This window comes from Anoplopoma fimbria, chromosome 24 (genome assembly GCF_027596085.1).
Source record: "Anoplopoma fimbria isolate UVic2021 breed Golden Eagle Sablefish chromosome 24, Afim_UVic_2022, whole genome shotgun sequence".
Taxonomy (NCBI): Eukaryota; Metazoa; Chordata; class Actinopteri; order Perciformes; family Anoplopomatidae; genus Anoplopoma; species Anoplopoma fimbria.
Window position 1 is genome coordinate 16,506,710 of NC_072472.1, and position 18,050 is coordinate 16,524,759.

The 18,050-nt window shown below is 38.7% G+C and overlaps 2 protein-coding genes across 2 annotated transcripts; one reads left to right on the forward strand and one right to left on the reverse strand.

Moving 5' to 3' along the window:
- Window positions 1-1,211: 1,211 nt before the first annotated feature.
- Window positions 1,212-9,172, reverse strand: rnf121 (ring finger protein 121). Its single transcript, XM_054625816.1, has 9 exons — window positions 9,036-9,172; window positions 7,468-7,505; window positions 6,942-7,083; window positions 4,950-5,104; window positions 4,721-4,828; window positions 3,449-3,569; window positions 3,216-3,349; window positions 2,034-2,135; window positions 1,212-1,455 (listed from the first exon to the last, which is right to left on the reverse strand). The coding sequence occupies exons 1-9, from the start codon at window positions 9,111-9,113 to the stop codon at window positions 1,335-1,337; spliced, it is 999 nt and encodes a 332-aa protein (XP_054481791.1). The 5' UTR covers window positions 9,114-9,172; the 3' UTR covers window positions 1,212-1,334.
- A 767-nt stretch (window positions 9,173-9,939) lies between these two features.
- On the forward strand, window positions 9,940-16,611 carry LOC129113178 (ribonucleoside-diphosphate reductase large subunit). The gene is made up of 19 exons (XM_054625368.1): window positions 9,940-10,064; window positions 11,009-11,097; window positions 11,232-11,409; window positions 11,724-11,824; window positions 11,928-11,987; window positions 12,068-12,107; window positions 12,237-12,399; window positions 12,490-12,631; window positions 12,739-12,822; window positions 12,927-13,088; window positions 13,260-13,339; window positions 13,430-13,631; window positions 13,724-13,873; window positions 13,963-14,184; window positions 14,271-14,347; window positions 14,441-14,576; window positions 14,670-14,765; window positions 15,899-16,087; window positions 16,180-16,611. The coding sequence occupies exons 1-19, from the start codon at window positions 10,046-10,048 to the stop codon at window positions 16,366-16,368; spliced, it is 2,379 nt and encodes a 792-aa protein (XP_054481343.1). The 5' UTR covers window positions 9,940-10,045; the 3' UTR covers window positions 16,369-16,611.
- The last annotated feature ends 1,439 nt before the right edge of the window (window positions 16,612-18,050 follow it).

The window sequence follows — 18,050 nt, forward strand, 5'->3', positions numbered from 1 at the left end:
AAAATACACATATAAAGGGACCTTGGATTGAAAAGATCACATGAAAAATAAAGACACCATCAACACTCTCACTGATTTAAAGGATTATTCTACATTAAATTGTTTACTCTCTTCTAATCATATGTAGTTTTAACAGTCAATAGTTTTAGTCAAGTTACTAACTGGTTTATGTTCACCAATATTTAAATTTCTTTCCTCTAGTGGTATTTAGCCAAAGAAGATAGTTTGGGTTTTAGTATGACAGGCTTTAAGACATCTCTGAGATTTCTGCTGCCACCACAATATAACAAACGTTAATTAAGTTTATTAAGTAGTGCTCAGCGTTGAAAAATTACATAAAAACAGCAACCCGTCACTCCCGGCATCTTGAATAATCTAGAGCACAAAAGTTTTACAGGAACCATTTATTTTGTTGAAAGTAGTTCCAAAGAAAATAGCTGGCACAGAAAACCCCAAACTATCAATAAGGCAGGACACAACCACAGGTTAGACTTTTTTTCCTGGATTTACTATTTAAGTACAAGTATTTAATTGTGTGAATAAATACACAAGAGCTTGTTTGGTAGACGTGACATTCCTCCACTCATATAAACAAAGTGACTCAGATATTGTACAAAAGTCAAGGTCAAATTACATATGACTAGGTTTTGCCCATTGGTACTGACGAGTGTCCACTAAGACATTTTGAAATCTTGTAACGTCCAGTTTCGTCTTATCAGCTACTGCATGAGGAATTCTCCGTTTATCTACAGTTAGCACCACGATGATGATGCATCCCGTCACATGACGCATGACTGGCTGTGCTCAGGAAACTCTCTGATGTCACTTGAGTTCGTATGAGTGATTACATTAAATACGCAGTGGCAAAATGTCTCATCTGTGTAAATGTACTTTAGAGGCACAGGGAGCAATTACTTATGTTGATTTCCATTCAGTCTTTATTACTCATGTGTGAGTGATCAGACATGAGGATGAAAAAAATCCAGCATGATCATTTAATTAAGAATTAACAAACACTTAAGACATAAATTAGTAAAAAGCACCTCTCTAATGATTTTTAGAACCGCTTTACTAGGCCATAAGTTGCACAAACCAATTATCAAGGTGTGACACTGTGTGAAGCAAATCCTGGGGAAATGATAAGACATCCAAATTCAGGTTACCGATAAAATTTAAATAAACTGTAAATAAAGAGAGTATGTGCCTATAAATATATACAAAAAGTATAGACACTTTTAATTGGTGTTTTAGTTCAATGTTAGGCCCTCAGTCTTTTGAGCCAGTGCATATCATCTCCGTATGGCGTGTGCGAGTCCATTTCTGACAGTCGCAGGTCACTCCAGACCCAGGACGTAGTTGATCCCTTGCACAAATCCAATAATAACAGGCTGCCAGGCCACCAAATACCGAAGCCAGTCTAAAAGTTGTCCGTACATGACATGTGGCCTCTCCCAACTAAAACAAAATGGGTTAAGGAAAAAAAACATCATTCAACAGCAATTAAAACTGGTTAATAAATGGGTTCTGATATAAAGTCTTAATAACATGCAACTAATGGCACTAATGGATGAGGTAGAAACCACTTTTAGTTTCAAGGCATTGTATTTATGGTATAGTTACACAGTTGCCCGAAGTGTAAACTGTGAGCCACAAAAAGGAAGAGGAACTTGGTATACAACCTATGACTCTTTCATATCTCGTTATAGCCGACAATAATGACCCTGAAAAATCCACCGAAGCTTTGCTGGTGAAAATTCCCCCACTGTTACAAGAAAGATGTCCTTCTCCTGTAACTAAGCATGACTGGGTTTCCTGAACGCTGGCTGGCTGTCATCTGTAAAAGTTTCCAATTTAAGTTTGGACCTAGTTTCATTTTTTTCTCTATCCTCTATCTAGTCTATACATGCACATTACTCATGTAATTTTCTAAAATTACAACAATTAACTCGTTACGGAATCGTTACGTCACTCACAAAACAATCACATCTTGAAATAATGCAGCACAGAAACAACTAAAAGATTATAAAGGATACGGATTACTGAACATCCTCTTCAGATCCACCTTCTCTTTGCAGTACGGGCACATCTGCTTTTTTCCCACGATACACCATCCTCTTATGCAAAACTCATGGAACCTGGATGTGGAGTTAAGGCTCGGCACTGTATTGTTGAGCATCAGTTCAAATACTGGATTAAATGTCATTGTGCTAAGAAGATTACTTTTGGTGGCATTTGACATATTAAAACGTATAACTATTGCAGCCACAACACATCACCTTGTAACCTGTAAAGAAGAAAAGAAAGCAGGAAAACATGAAAAAACAATCATATTAGTACCTTATAAGGACAGAAAGATATCTTAATTGGTAAAGACAAAAGGAACTGAACTAGCAAACAAGGCACTTATTTGCAAATTATATATTGTTTTGTTTCTTCTTGTAAATTGCTTTCTGAAGCTAGGCACAAAAGCATTTCACTTCACCTACTGGGTATGATTAAGTTTGTGAAAATAAACGGGATTTGATTTGAAATTCATCTTTCATATAATAACTTAAATCCAACAAATGTGGATTTATGTCCATATTTGAGGGATAAAAACAAAATACTAAACAATGCATTTGTTTTTAAAATTATTACAATGTTGGATTTGACAGTAACAGAAAATATCAGATAACAGCAACTTTTAAACATTTAACTTATATGGGAAGTTTAATTATTATTAAGAATAACTACAACAATCCACACAAAAATATCAAACCTAAAATATGTAAATGAGCTGCCAAATCAACAAACTGCAGCCTACAATAGTTTGTTTGTTTTTTGTTGATTTTGGCAGATCTGCCTATAACTGGCAGTTATATCAGCCTGGGGATATATGATTTGGGCACTATAATTATGACTTGCAGCATGAAATGCTCTATTCTAATCTATAAACAGTGGCGTGTTATTTACAGTTGACAAGCCCAGCAGAAGACTACCATGGGGGAAGTAATACAAATTCAGACGAACAGACTGTCATAACATCAACAACCTGATTTAAAAGGTCAAGTTAGAGAACTCAATTCCCCTTTGGGCAGCTAATTGAGTACACAATACAGTTCCGACATAAACCCATGATGACTAGGCCTTTTGAAATACTCCAATGTGCAGCTCTACTTCTCTTTCACTGATGAAAAGAGCATTAAAATATATCTATATCTCACAGGGAAGGATACACATGGTTGCAGGATAATCTGTACGTGTTTTCAATAATCCCCTCCTCACTGACATCTACAAGGATGGGCTGACCGCACACAGCACAGATATTGTCAGAGAGGTGCTTGGTTGGCATGCCAGATGAACTGTAATACTAAGAAGAAAAAAGAAGAGACATCAGTTTAAATTATATTTTATCTTACGGAAGTTACCTCCAAAAAACACATACAGTGTCTGCAATCTGTCTACGTACCCCAACAGTTGAAGCCATGAAGTCTGCACACATCTCTGCAAAGTCCCTTCCCAGGACGCCGTAGTACAGACCGTAGAAAAGCAGTGAAACGCCAAAGTCCATCGCATCCTCTGGTTTTATCCTGGACAGAGAAGGCACAGAATGAAGGAACCCTGCCACAGGTGGTGTTCAACAACAACAACTTTTACTTTTTTAGTTCAATTAACATTTTTTTTAATATATTTTTATATATAAAAAAAAAAAAAAGCAAAATATTTTATTATAAAGAAAAACACCTTTTCACATATTTGAGTGTGCATACAAAACTAAAAAAAAAAAATAGTTGGACCATCACATGATCAGGAAAAGCCCTCATTTTAAATTAACTGTGAAAATTGTGCATATGTAGCTCTTTATTTAGTTTAAAAACTGTCAAGATAGATTCATATGACCTCATTTAAGTGTAGTAAGTTTTAACCAATTAGAAGGTGCAGCTTCACTAAACTAATGTTACTATAATAAATTTGGTAAGAAATGACAGAAAGCAGCCCTATGTTCATTCAGAGGCTTTAGTGAGAGGACTACCAAAGGAATTATACGTATAAGTCCTGTGTCAGCAGAAAAAGTAAAGTTCTTTCCAATTCCTCTGACCATTAGGAACAGAGACATTTGTCATTTCCTTAAAAGGGAAGTTTCTGTGATAACTACGCATGCTTGTATGTCATGGCGAATGTTAACTTCTTACTGTGACGATGTATTTAAACTTATCCCATGATGTTTACTTTACTTCTGATACAACAAGAGTTTACCTTTAACACATACACCTCAGGTCAGCTATGCATTATGTAAACACCATGAAGCAGGCAGTCAAAGAGTGGCATTGTTCTTTTTAGTCCAATTCTATAATGCTGACTGGTGTTGGATTCTAGTAGTGCTTTGGTGCTTAAAAAGAAAATACTTCAAATAAAGAATAAGATGAGAAAAGCACCTATCAATTAGGGATTTAGATAACTGGTGGATGTTGCAGGAGCAGTGATGATCAAAAGCGATATTAAAAAAAAGGCAAAACAATACCATCTATTGGCAGTTAAGTAATACTATGGGTAAGAGACCAGGAGGAAACTGAACTTTATACATCCTAAAATGGCAAGATGGAAAAGATGACTTCTCCTTTTGACCGCAGCCTGAAGTTTGAAGGCGTTTATTTTCAACGTAGTAAGTCAATATCCACCAAAAAGATTGGTTGTGGTACATTTAGCACCACTGAAATAACATGGAACGAACCATACATACCTGAATATTAGGTTTATACCAAAGAGTGTAAACATGACGACACTATAGCCGACTATTCCTGTGGCATAGCTGATTTTGTAGAGAAGGAGGAACCACTTATACACCAACCTACAGTCACCAAAGAGGAGGAATACGTCAAGAGGATGTCAGAATATGTCATGGACAGTTCAATCCACAGTAATGGAGAGGCCGCCCTCTTCATTTGATTGTGTGTAAACAATGGTCGTACCTCGGTGTGGTGCAGGCCAGTGGCTTGCGAGTGGCACGGAAAGAGATGTACGCTGTGATGACAGAGAAGATAAACCACGTGGTCAGGAACCTCCACCAGTGCAGTTTGGTAGTAAAGTAGAGCGGAACTACCCACATCTGGAACAGAGTCACCAGCTACAAGACAGCAGAGCATACATGGTTACAGTATACATAACAGTTATTTATAGCCACGCCATTGGTGGGCTTCAGACCGCCATCTTGTGGGTCACCGTGGTACTGCCAAATGGTTTGATTAAATGAAAATACTAAATTTGGGGTAATCAACAAAGCTCAAAAACTCTGGAATTAACACAAAGCATTATTTCAATGAGCAGTTATATTTCACCATCATCATTCCAATCAGACATGATCACATTTTTAAATGCAAAAGGGATTGGGGAGACATACTGCACCATTAAAAGCTCTTTAGCGCGTGGTGAAGAAATATGAAACCCTGAATACAATGAATTTGGATTCATAATAGCCGGCAGTTATGGGTGAGGGTAAGCAAATTATTTATTTTGGACATTACAGCTGACACATTTAAAGGCCACCTTTTTAAAAAAAAAAAAAAAAAAAAAATATGTAGGTGAAGTGTTATTCTTTTTTGGGAAAGTGATCCTCAAAATGTTTTAACAATCACAAGTGGGCCTTAAGTTACAAAAGGTTTCTTTATAAGATGCATGTACAACAGGGTAACAACAAATACCATATATAGCCTTAATTGAGGAAATGAGTATTGATCTAATTTCATATGATTCTCCATGGCTGCAGTCGGAAAGTTCCAAATTACGTCCTAATGTCTATTCCCAACCACTTTTTCCTTGACCTTGACGGAAAACGTCATGGGGTCAAGGAAAGATGTGAAGGAGAATTCATGAGTTACGAAGAGACAACCGCTGTGCTTAGAGAATCCAACTACACTTTCAGTAAGCTACGTAATTATGATGCGACAGCGAATGTCACTGATGTAGGTCTGCCATGGCGTAACTACAACAAAGAAGGACTACAATTATCGAGACTAAAATATGACCAATGAAATCTAATATTCTATAGCATGCAGGCTATATTAAAATGCTCCTTCAGTGACAGGCTGCTTCACTGGTGGTGTGTGAAGGAGAGAAACCCTTCCTTCCTTCCTTCTGCTGTCACACTTAACAATAAACATTGCTTCAGTAGAAACTGACAATTCACTCATGTGCAATACTAATGAAACTTTTCAATATCAATATTTCCTTTGTGGAATAATTCAGATTCATTAGTTATATTTTCATTTCACATTCAGTTATATTTTGCTTTTTAACAGTTTAATAATTTACCATAGGCCTAGCTTGTTGTGTTTTTACTGATGCTTCTTGTTATTGATAAGAGAATTTGTTCTTTGACAGTTTATTATATTTCATTTTCACCCATTTGTTACATGTTTGAAGTAAATAAATACATATAAAAATATAAATAATTTATTAAAAAACCTGTGCAAGATAGGCATATCGTTTGTTTTCATGAACGACCAAATGTGCGGCACTTTAAATGTTACCTCCGCTACATTTCCTTCTTTCCTTTGGAAAAGAAAGGTCTAGTCTCTGCTATGCTAAAGGAGCTAAGAAAGGAATCATTGAAGCACCTTTCCTTAGCATTTAGAGAATTCGAACAACTCTGATCATGGCGGCTACTTAGATACTTCTGAGTCATTTCACTCAGTAAGGAACCTTCCTGAGCTAAAAAATGTTTTGACCGCAGCCCATGTGTTGACTCATGGACAGGAAATAAAAAATGCAGATTGAGGGACAACACTGTTAGTGCACGTTATCTTATCCCCGCCTTCCCTATCACAAAATACACACACACCTAGCTCACAGGTCACTGTTATTTGTATCCAAAACACCCAAATTGCTTTAATTATGTGTATTTGCATGATGACATTTACTAACTTTGCATACAGAGCTTCAGACCAGTGGATTGTGTGTCTTACATTGTATGACTTTGGATGTCTCTGTTTCCATTGCACGAGGACTAGCTGTGCGACGACAAGTGTGACTATGAGGATCAGCACCATCTCTGCGTGCATGGCCTCATGACCTTTGTGTTTGGCGTGCATCCTCGCATGCTCCACCCTGTAGACAAAGGAGAACATACTCAACTAATGTTACGTAACTAGGAGCGGTTTTTTTCACAACAATGCAAGATAGGCGTGCCAGTAAAGGTGTACTGTACAGCTCTGCGTGTTGGTGTCTCCTAATGGCAATGACGGTGAACTGATTAAAACATGTGAACTTCAATACTCGTCTAAAAGGTTCTCGATATAAAGTTATTTTCTTTACCAAAAACCTTGTGTATTAACAAGTTAAAATGCCTGCAACCGTGCGTGCAAAAATTGAATTTTGTTGTACAGATTAGCGGTCCTTCTATCCGAGTGCATCTCAGAGAGAAAATAATCATATTAAATATGTGACAAAAATAAATGCGTAATTCATTAAAAGTGTTGCAAAGATACTGACCTCCACTTCTCTTCTGGTGAAAGCTTGGACACATCAAACTAAAGAAAGGAAATAGACAAATGAATGACCATTACTGTTAACAGAGTTCACACTGCAATCCTCATATGAACACAGAAACAATAATATAATCACACTAAAGCACTGTGTCGAGCGTCATCTCTCACCCAATATTCTTTAAACCCCTTTATTTTAACATTGCATACCAATTACACAGAATATGAAATAACTAGGAATTCAAACATTTAAGTTTTGAGACGCGATACAAGATGGATGTGTGACAAAGCTTGCTGCACACAACCCTGCCAAATATCTATATTTACCAACAGTTACATTATCAAGACTCATAAGGTACATTTAGCCACCAAAGTTGTTGGGCTTGTTTAGCTGCTTTAACCTGACTGAAATAAACAGCTGCGAGCAATAAGTGACGCAATATTCTCTTGTTATTTGAGCTTCCCATCTGTCAAAAAAGGTAAATAAATGAAGGCTGGCAGTGGCTTCACTAACAGGTATCCAGGATCGGGTTCACAACCATTTCTTATTCAAATCACACATCCTGCTAAGTATGATGCATTTTCCTGCTTAAATCATAATTTCCCTCATTTTAAATTTTGACAAAAGAACAGTATTAACTACTAGATAGATGCCCACACTTCAAACTTTATTCAATAAAAGGTTGTTTTTTTATTTACCAGATGAGCACTTGTAGGCACTCTTACACAATAAAAGGCAAACAAGCAGACCATCAAGGCACATTAAGTCCCCTAGTTACAGATTCCCATTCAAAACCTTACACGTAAATCACAAGTGAACCCAACATGAGGATGTGATATTTAATTTGTCAGCCTATTGTGATGCCAGCCATGCAGCTATTTTGACTCTGCTGCACATTTGGTAGCTAAACCTACACATGACCGACTGTAATCACTTTTAACTCGTTTCATTTCACTCTGTGTTGTCTCTTGTGCACCATGGCCTCCTGCTCTGACGTGAGTTTAACATCCAGGTTTTGGTTTGACCAGAAGATTGAAATCCCACCGGAAGTGGTTGAGTTGCTTCCCCTGTCTTGACACTGATACACCTCTTGGCCCTGAGCACTGACAAGGCAACATATGACCTTTGACCCGATCAGCCACATCAGCTTTACTTATGGGAGTCATTTCTGAACGTTACTGTGAATATACAATTGTGAAGAAAGATTAAAATAAATGCAAAGTACATATTTTCAAAAAAACAGCTCCTGAGCTACTCAGACCAGATTAAAACAAGGAAGTTAAATTGCATGATTTAAGGACCTTAGCCGGCTAGCTAGCTTAAGATAGCGAATGCTCTTAAGGCGTTTCTTGCAAAACACTTGTGTTTTGTCAGACAAATCGCCCACAGTTACGATCAATGGACCACACGTCGCATCTAGACCCCGGACCTCTGCTCCGTGACAGATCGCTGAACAGTAGCTAGCTAGCTGCTTACGCTCGGCTAAAGCCGGAATAACGCTGAGGAGCAAACATAGAGTCCCGAGCTGGCAGCTACACGTGTGATGTGACCTCTCTGTGGCCCACGACTCTTACCCCGTGCGGCTCATCGTGGTGCTGTAGCCCATGGTCGTGCTCTACACCATCAACCTCCACCTCAAACACCCCGGCCATCTTCGGAGTACTGCTTTACCGTTCCGGGCCATTAGCATTAGCCAAAACCTAAGAGGGTGACATCCGGTCTGAAGTGGCGTTTATTTCTTCAAAATAAAAGTCGGGATTAATGTACTCATAGTGAAGCTGAGACTTTCTGTATTTGTTATTTGTCAATGTGTCTAGTCAAGGTATACCTTGCAAGTTGTATTTAGTGTTGGATATGAATAAATATCAAACACTGATTTTTCCAAAACTGATATGTAGACAGAGCTATTTAGAGAGGTTGATTTATTAAACTGTTTGTAACCTGTGAGAGGGTAAAACCCTATTTATTACATTTTATAGTTTCTTGAAGTGCTACTAAAATTGATGATTATAGCTGTACTGGCTGTAACACCAGGTGACCTGCTAACACATGATTTATAGCCTTGCCATTTTGCTTATTTTGCATTGCAGACAATATGCATCTTATAATGTATTATTGTAGTTATCATGCAGGGAGGGAAATACACATGAATCTTTGAGTCACACCTTGTTTATAACTTAAGGGACATTCATAAGTCGTTGTTGGGGATTTTTGTATATTGCAACACACAGCACATGTGAAGCAAACGTTATCCTGCTGTTGAAATAAGGAAGGATAATTACATGTTGTGAAGTTTGTTGTTTTGAAATATCCAATTTCCCGCCGGATTTGTCGACCGGAAGATGTAAATATCCCTGATTATGATGTGATTGGTTCAAAATAGTCTCCTCTGATTGGCTGAGCCGCTGTCACAGCCCAGCGTTACTGGCTGGTGGTTTGTTGGCGCCCTCGGTTTAAGATTCAACTGTGTGAGCCGGCTGTGCTCAGTGTAATAACCTGATATAACAACTCTATACCAAAGTCGTTTTATTCGTTTAACAATTAACAACTTCCGTCTGAGGAAACCAGCTGCTTTGTTGCCAACATGCATGTCATTAAGAGAGGTAAAGTAGTTTAACTTCCTTGCAAATACTGTCGAGTAATGTATTGTTAGGATGCTGGGGATGTTGAGGTCCTGTAAAACTTTTAAAATGTATTTAAAATGAGATAAATGTTAATACTCCAAATAAACACTGCACACTAGTCTTCAGCTCAGTTTCTTTAATGTTAAAGAGTGTTTTTATGTTTCTTTGTGTGGTGTGTTTCCGTCTAGACACTAAACAAAGACTTGAGTTAGGAGAGGAACAAAGCTTATTTGTTCTTAGTTTGCAGGTTGGTTGCCTGCCTCTATTTTGAATAACGTTTTGCATTAGTTTTTTAAAATCGAATCGACACTATCAAAGCAGAGACTTTAAATTACAATACAATGCAATACAAATACGCTGTGCAATAATAGTTATAATAATTATTCTGTCTATATCTGTATATTTCAGTTATTGTGGATTCTTTACTGTTTTTTATTGCTCATTTGCTTATTTATAATACTCGTTTTGATCTTGGTTTTTTTTACTATCCTCTATGCTGCTGTTATCCTGTGAATTTCCCCGCTGCGGGACTAATAAAGGATTATCTTATTTTATCTTAAATTAATTATCACTTTAATTTATCTCTATCCTTTGACGTTTTAACCTCACATACCTTTTTTTTTAATAGTAAATGCTTTGACAATTTTACTCTTTAATGAATGTGTGATTAGAGTGTTATAATAATGTTTCGCCTTTCTTCGTTAAGCAAGGTTTTGTTGTCATAACAACTGGTTAGACAGGTGTTGAGCGCTTCATCTGAGTTAATTGATCAGGAGAGGGAATCGATTTAAAAGCTAGGGCACTGGTATTACTTGAGTGTTTACCACAGTTATATTCATCAACTATCCTAAGAATTTGCCTCAAAATTGACTGAATAAGTTTATATCATAACAAATAATGTGTTTTATACTTTTGTATTTTAGATGGACGCCAAGAGGGAATTACTTTTGATAAGATCACATCTCGCATTCAGAAGCTCTGCTATGGTCTCAACTGTGACTTTGTGGACCCTGTAAGTTCAAACCACTATAAAGTGACCTACCAACGCTAGATAAAGAAACATCAAGTAAAGTAAATGAGTGACACTGTTGAATCCAATTCAGTGATATTCTACCACATGCAAGTGCCTTTTCTCTGTCTCTGCAGGCTCAGATTACAATGAAGGTGATCCAGGGTCTGTACAGTGGAGTCACCACGGTGGAGTTGGACACTCTGGCGGCAGAGACAGCTGCCACCCTCACCACCAAACATCCTGACTATGCACTGCTGGCAGCACGAATTGCAGTTTCTAATCTTCACAAAGAAACCAAGAAAGTATTCAGTGGTGAGTAGATAATGTTTTAAGTTACCATAGAAAATACATTGCTCTATTGCAAGATGTGTGATTTTTATTTATTTAATGAATGTGTTATATAAATAATTATATTATAAATATGACTTTGCATTGAAATAAATACAATAAATAAATAACACCATTAATGCACTATACATGAATTTAGCCATCTTACGGTAAATAATGATGCTGCACATTGTGGTATGGCGTTTTCCCTTTTATGAGAAACCCTGAGATGATTGATTGTACATTGTTAAAGTGTTTAATTATGGGTACTGATATTCTGATATTCTTTGCTTTTGTAGATGTGATGGAAGACCTCTACAACTATGTGAACCCCTTAAATAAACGCCACTCGCCTATGATCTCCAAGGAGATGCTTGACGTTGTACTGGAAAACAAGGGTGTAAGTCACATTTGCTGTGGTTTTCTGTTCATGTTTTCAAATTTAAAGTCGTTTTACGTATGTTAAGCATTTTTTAACATAATTCATCCTCTATCCTTTGCAGCGCCTCAACTCAGCCATCATTTACGACAGAGACTTCTCCTACAACTTCTTTGGCTTTAAGGTAATTTATCTCATTTTACATTCAACATCTCAAGAAGATTCTTGGATCATAAATCTAATTTGTCCCTTTTGCTCTAACAGACTCTCGAGCGGTCGTATTTGTTGAAGATAAACGGCAAAGGTGAGAGCTGATTTTCCTTAAGCTTCTTGAGAAGTGTGTTTATGTGTGCAGAGACTCACTGTCAAGAAACGTTTTTGTTTTTTTTATATTTGCAATTGTTTTTTTACTTAATCTCGTTTCTTTCTGTAGTTGCTGAGAGGCCCCAGCACATGCTAATGAGAGTGGCTGTCGGGATTCATCAAGGAGACATTGATGCAGCCATTGAGACCTACAACCTTCTGTCAGAGAAGTGGTTCACCCATGCCTCCCCTACTCTGTTCAATGCTGGCACCAACAGGCCACAGCTGTCAAGGTAATTTGAGCCAAGTTGACAAAATCTATGATGAGTTCTTCTTTTTTTTTCTCCTCCCAAATCTAATGTGTTTTTTTGGTTTTTTTCCAGTTGCTTCTTGCTAGCCATGAAGGACGACAGCATCGACGGTATTTATGACACACTGAAGCAGTGTGCCCTCATCTCCAAGACAGCTGGAGGTATTGGATTGGCTGTTAGCTGTATCAGAGCAACAGGCAGCTATATCGCTGGGGTGAGTTAAATGCACACCACAGGGATTCAAATCTAGCAGATATAGAAAAGATATGGTTTTTTTGTGTTATTTATGTATTAATCACAGTGATTCTGGTTTTTTTTCAGACTAACGGCAATTCCAATGGGCTGGTTCCTATGCTTCGAGTCTACAACAATACAGCACGTTATGTCGACCAGGGTGGCAACAAGGTAGAGAATTGTAGCACGCCGTGTTATGGAGCTTGGGGTTGTTGCTCCAGAAACCCCTCTGGTAGTAAGTTTAATCACCTTGCTCTTTGTATTGGCTTGTTCAGAGACCTGGGGCCTTCGCTGTGTACCTGGAGCCGTGGCATTCGGATGTGTTTGACTTCTTAGAGTTGAAGAAGAACACTGGTAAAGAGGAGCAGAGGGCCAGAGACCTGTTCTTCGCAATGTGGATCCCAGACCTGTTTATGAAACGAGTGGAGCGCAACCAGGTGAATAGCTCAGGGAAAAACCTCCCTGACCCACATCGGTTGCAGTTTGAATTAAACTATATGTTCTGTAATCTATTTTATGTTTTATGGTGGGTGTGATAGTTTGAAGCTCCTGCTAAATCTTGAACATCCCAGAGGGGAAGTCTCATTGTTCCTCTCCCGCTCTTGTAGGACTGGTCTCTAATGTGTCCCAGTGAATGTCCTGGGTTAGACGAATGCTGGGGAGAGGAGTTCGAGCAGCTCTACACTCGGTAAGACTGGCACACCAAACTCTGTTTTTAACAGACGGCTCATTTCTTAGGGGCTAAGTAACCTTTCCTATGTGTCCGGTTTTTCCTCAGCTATGAGAAGGAGGGCAGGGTTAAGCGTGTGGTGAAGGCGCAGCAGGTGTGGCACGCCATCATTGAGTCTCAGACAGAAACCGGTACACCATACATGCTCTACAAGGACGCCTGCAACAGGAAGAGCAACCAGCAGAATCTGGGCACCATAAAATCCAGCAATCTGTGCACAGAGATTGTAGAGTACACAAGCAAAGATGAGGTGAGCGGCAGGAGACGTTGTTGGTTCTGTAAAATTCAGCCATTACATTATTTTCTTAATGATAATTTATTTTTGTTCTTACTTCAACTCAGGTTGCGGTGTGTAATCTGGCATCTATTGCCCTCAACATGTATGTCACCCCAGAAAAGACCTTTGACTTCAAAAAGCTAACATCTGTCACCAAAGTCATTGTCAAGAACCTGAACAAGATTATTGACATCAACTATTACCCAGTGATTGAGGTATGCACCTTGCTTGATGTTGCTTCTCTACCATGCAACCAGGTTTTATGTGCTCTGTTAACAAATGGCTCCTCTGTCCTGCTTTACAGGCTGAGAGGTCTAACAAGCGTCACAGGCCGATTGGAATAGGTGTTCAGGGTCTGGCCGATGCCTTCATCCTCATGCGTTATCCCTTTGAAAGCCCAGAGGCCCAGCTGCTCAACATTCAGATCTTTGAGACCATTTACTACGCTGCCCTGGAGGCCAGCTGTGAGCTGGCAGCGGAGCTTGGCCCTTACGAAACCTACGCTGGCTCTCCTGTCAGCAAGGGAGTGAGTTGTTTTCACAATGTCTCCAATCCATCCTGGGGTACGGTTCAGTAGTTTAGGCTCTGTTTCTAACTCATTTTGTTTTCCAGATCCTTCAGTTTGACATGTGGGATAGAACCCCAACAGATCTCTGTGACTGGGAAACATTGAAGGCGAAAATTGCCAAGTAGGTCTTCCTGAATGTCTTACCTTTTGGTAGCTCTACTGTACTGTATGTGGAGACTGTGGCTCATCTCTGCTTCCCCCTGTGTGTCCTAAGGCATGGTGTGAGGAACAGTCTGCTCTTGGCCCCCATGCCCACAGCTTCCACCGCCCAGATCCTGGGAAACAACGAATCCATTGAGGCCTACACTAGCAACATCTACACCCGCAGGGTGCTCTCGGGGGAGTTTCAGGTCGGCACTTAATGCATTCTCTTCTTTACGTCTCCAAAGTTGTGTGCCCATATATTTAAAGGTTGCTAAGTGTCTTTTCTGTGTCTTTGATAGATTGTGAATCCTCACCTGCTGAAGGACCTCACAGAGAGAGGACTGTGGAGTGAAGACATGAAGAACCAGCTGATTGCTCAGAACGGGTCTATCCAGGTAAAGGATCACACTTAAAGGAACAGTGTGTAAGATTTAGTGGCATCTAGTGGTGAGTTGCAGATTGCAATAAACTGAATATCCCTCAGCTTACCACTCCCATCCAAGGTGTGTTAGAGAACTATGGTAACCTTCACGTAGGGAAAGGTATCTTAAGGATTTTATTTCTACTAGGGGCTACCTTCATCAATACTCTGTTCTTCTACATGACTAAATAGTTGCTTTTTAAAACAAATACATTTGGAACAGAATTAAAATGTATAATAAAAAAACACTATTTATGTCGGGGCTTATCAATACTCCGGTCTTAATAATTAATAATAATTAACACCAGGGCCCATTTAATACAGAGTTTCAGCACACATCCCTACCTTCAGATAACATAGAAACACAAAAGGCTCTTGCTAAAGCTAGAAATAAGTTTGTCCATTCTGGGCAACTGTAGAAACATAGCGGGCCGAAGATGGCGTACTTTGTTGAAGTGGACCTGCTCCATATGTAAATATAAATGTTTTTTTCTGTGCTATCGAAAACAGATTCTTAGTTTCAGTTGATTATACACTGAATAAAACATAGTTATGAATATTATATTCCATTTCTGCAAATTATTCCCAACATTATTACACAATGTGCCTTCAATAAAATCGTAATTTCCATAAGAAGTATAAGAAGTGGTCGTAGTCACAGTTATGTAACCCACTGGTTTGTCGACTGCTGTTCATGAACTGAAAAACACACTGTGGACGGGTTAAAGTTGAAGCATATCCTGCTTTGTCTATTTTACTCTAAATGGGACCATCATTTACTAAATGGACACCATGCTGTATTGAAGATAACCTGAAACTAAAGATTGAGACCATAAACTCATATTTACAATATTTACTGAGGTAACAAATCAAGTGAGAAATAGGGTCATTTTCTCATAGACTTCCATTCAATCTAACTTCTTTTTGCAACAACAGGAGTCGCCCTTTGCTGGCCATTAGAGAGAATGCAGGTTTAAGGCCACTATGGCTTCACTTTTCAGAACCAGTAGTTGCTACCTGCTGATTAAATTATTCATGAACATCGCTATAAATGTCACTATCAGTTTTTGGGTGATCAGCAATGTCTGACTTCTCCACACTCCACAGGATATTGAAGAGATCCCTGATGAACTGAAGCAGATGTATAAAACTGTGTGGGAGATCTCCCAGAAGACTGTCCTCAAGATGGCAGCAGATCGTGGTGCCTACATCGACCAGAGCCAGTCTCTAAACATCCACATTGCGGAGCCAAACTATGGCAAACTCACCAGCATGCACTTCTATGGTTGGCAGTTGGTAAGTCAGGACTGAGGGACAACAGGCTTGAGAGATGCTGTTTCAATGTGACAAGAAACAACGTCCTAATGTTGATCTCCTTTTCTCTGCAGGGCCTGAAAACCGGCATGTACTACCTGCGGACTAAGCCTGCTGCCAACCCCATCCAGTTCACCCTCAACAAGGAGAAATTAAAGGACGCGCAGTCGACGAAGACCGATGAGGAGACCAAAGAGAGTAACACCGCTGCCATGGTGTGTTCCTTAGCGAACAAGGATGAGTGCCTCATGTGTGGTTCCTAAGCAAAGTGTGGTTCCCACAGTTAAACACTTCCCCTTATCCGCCAACTTCCCCATTGTAAATATATTTTAGGAAACCCCATGTTCTTTTTATTTGTAAATGATGTTGTAACAAGGCTTTTACATATGCCGCTGTCTTCAAGTCACAGATCTTTGCCGTTTTTCTTTAATATTTTCAGGGGTTTCATCATGAATTGTGAATTGTGTTTGTATAGAATTAATACAATTAATTAATATTTTGCCTTCATTTTTTTAATCAATATGTTTAATAATGTTTGCATTTTAGGTGTGTGTGAAATTAAACTTTTTATACAATGGTCATAAATTAAGTCTCATTATTTATTATTACACTATTGTCAAGAATATGTAAAGCTTTCGTTATACCTCAGAACCTGAGCATATACTTTTATTATACATATTAATCCTGCATTTATTGAGGCAAGAACAGTAATTCAGTATTACATTTACAAAGGTTGAATATCTGCATTCAGAGAGAAAATAGCTAAGTGGAAAGTAGTCAGCATGCTGTTCTTTATTTGTCTTGTTTATTAGGAAATGAGAGGCTTTTCTGTCACCGGGGATGCTCTAACATGATAGGGATTGTGATTGGCTAGCGAGGAGACATGTCTGTAGTGTGTTTTAATTATCTGCAGTGAAGCAGGTAAATCAGGACACCAAAAAAGGAAAATGTTGATAATATCAATCACGCAATAATGCAACAAAGGGCTACACGCCAAGGTGTTTTTCCACAGAAACATTCTAGATGGGTGGTGTCTTGGGACGGGTGATGCTGCAGGTGAAGAATTAATGAACTGCTGTGTTCATGCATGCGACCTCAAGGGAGCAGTATGTGTAAAGCAAGCTGACACCTGAACTGTCGCACTGTAGCAGGGTGTCGGTCTGCCGCCTAATGAAAAGAAACACTAAAGCAGCACTGCTTTATGACCTCAGTCAGAGTTAATCTTCCAATACACTATTGTCATAAAATACAAAGACACGGAAATAAACAGGATTTCAAGTGTTTTAATTCTATTACCAAGTTGTTGTTGTTGTTGTTGTGCAAAACTTAAATTTAACACAAGGCTACTTTCTTCTGATATTTGAATAAGAGAAACCAGAAAGATAAACAGAGGTTGTTTGCTATTGAACAGTGAAGTTTGAAAGATGGCAGAGAGAAGAGGAACATCCCCACAAAAAAATGGCCCTACAAAGTTGCGGAAATCTTCCCCTCATTGAGGTTTCACCTACATATATGAAATTTGGTAGGCAAATGTAACAAGAACAGACGCAGAAATAAGCCTCTTAGAGGTATGCCAGAAACCCAACAGGAAGTAAGCAATTTTAATATAATGTGCCATTTTAGCCCACTTAGCCATTTACAGGCACTGTATTTTAATTTATAATTCTACCATGTGATGAGAAGATGGTAACATCATAATATCTGTCTCAGCAAATAATTATGATAACATTCAATCTGAAAATGAAAAAATCGAATTTGTAGCCAAACAGGAATTGTCCAACTTTTTTGCGTCCTGGCGTAAAACTTGATGAGAAAATTGATCCCACTCTCATGTTCAGTAAATATGAAGCTACAGCTAGCAGCTGGTTAGGTTAGCTTAGCACACCTGGGATCAGGGAATGGGCTAAACTGCCTCTGTCCAACAAAAGCCATCTACCAAAACCTC

What these genes read in the sequence shown, in the direction of transcription:
- rnf121 (XM_054625816.1), bottom strand. Translation starts at nt 9,113, where the DNA reads ATGGCCGGGGTGTTTGAGGTGGAGGTTGATGGTGTAGAGCACGACCAT. An exon ending in TCACCAGAAGAGAAGTGGAG is followed by an intron (nt 7,084 to 7,467) that starts GTCAGTATCTTT and finishes CTTTGTCTACAG; the next exon opens with GGTGGAGCATGCGAGGATGC. An exon ending in AGATTATCCTGCAACCATGT is followed by an intron (nt 2,136 to 3,215) that starts GTATCCTTCCCT and finishes CTCCACATCCAG; the next exon opens with GTTCCATGAGTTTTGCATAA.
- LOC129113178 (XM_054625368.1), top strand. An exon ending in AACAGGCCACAGCTGTCAAG is followed by an intron (nt 12,400 to 12,489) that starts GTAATTTGAGCC and finishes GTTTTTTTCCAG; the next exon opens with TTGCTTCTTGCTAGCCATGA. An exon ending in TGCTCTCGGGGGAGTTTCAG is followed by an intron (nt 14,577 to 14,669) that starts GTCGGCACTTAA and finishes TGTCTTTGATAG; the next exon opens with ATTGTGAATCCTCACCTGCT.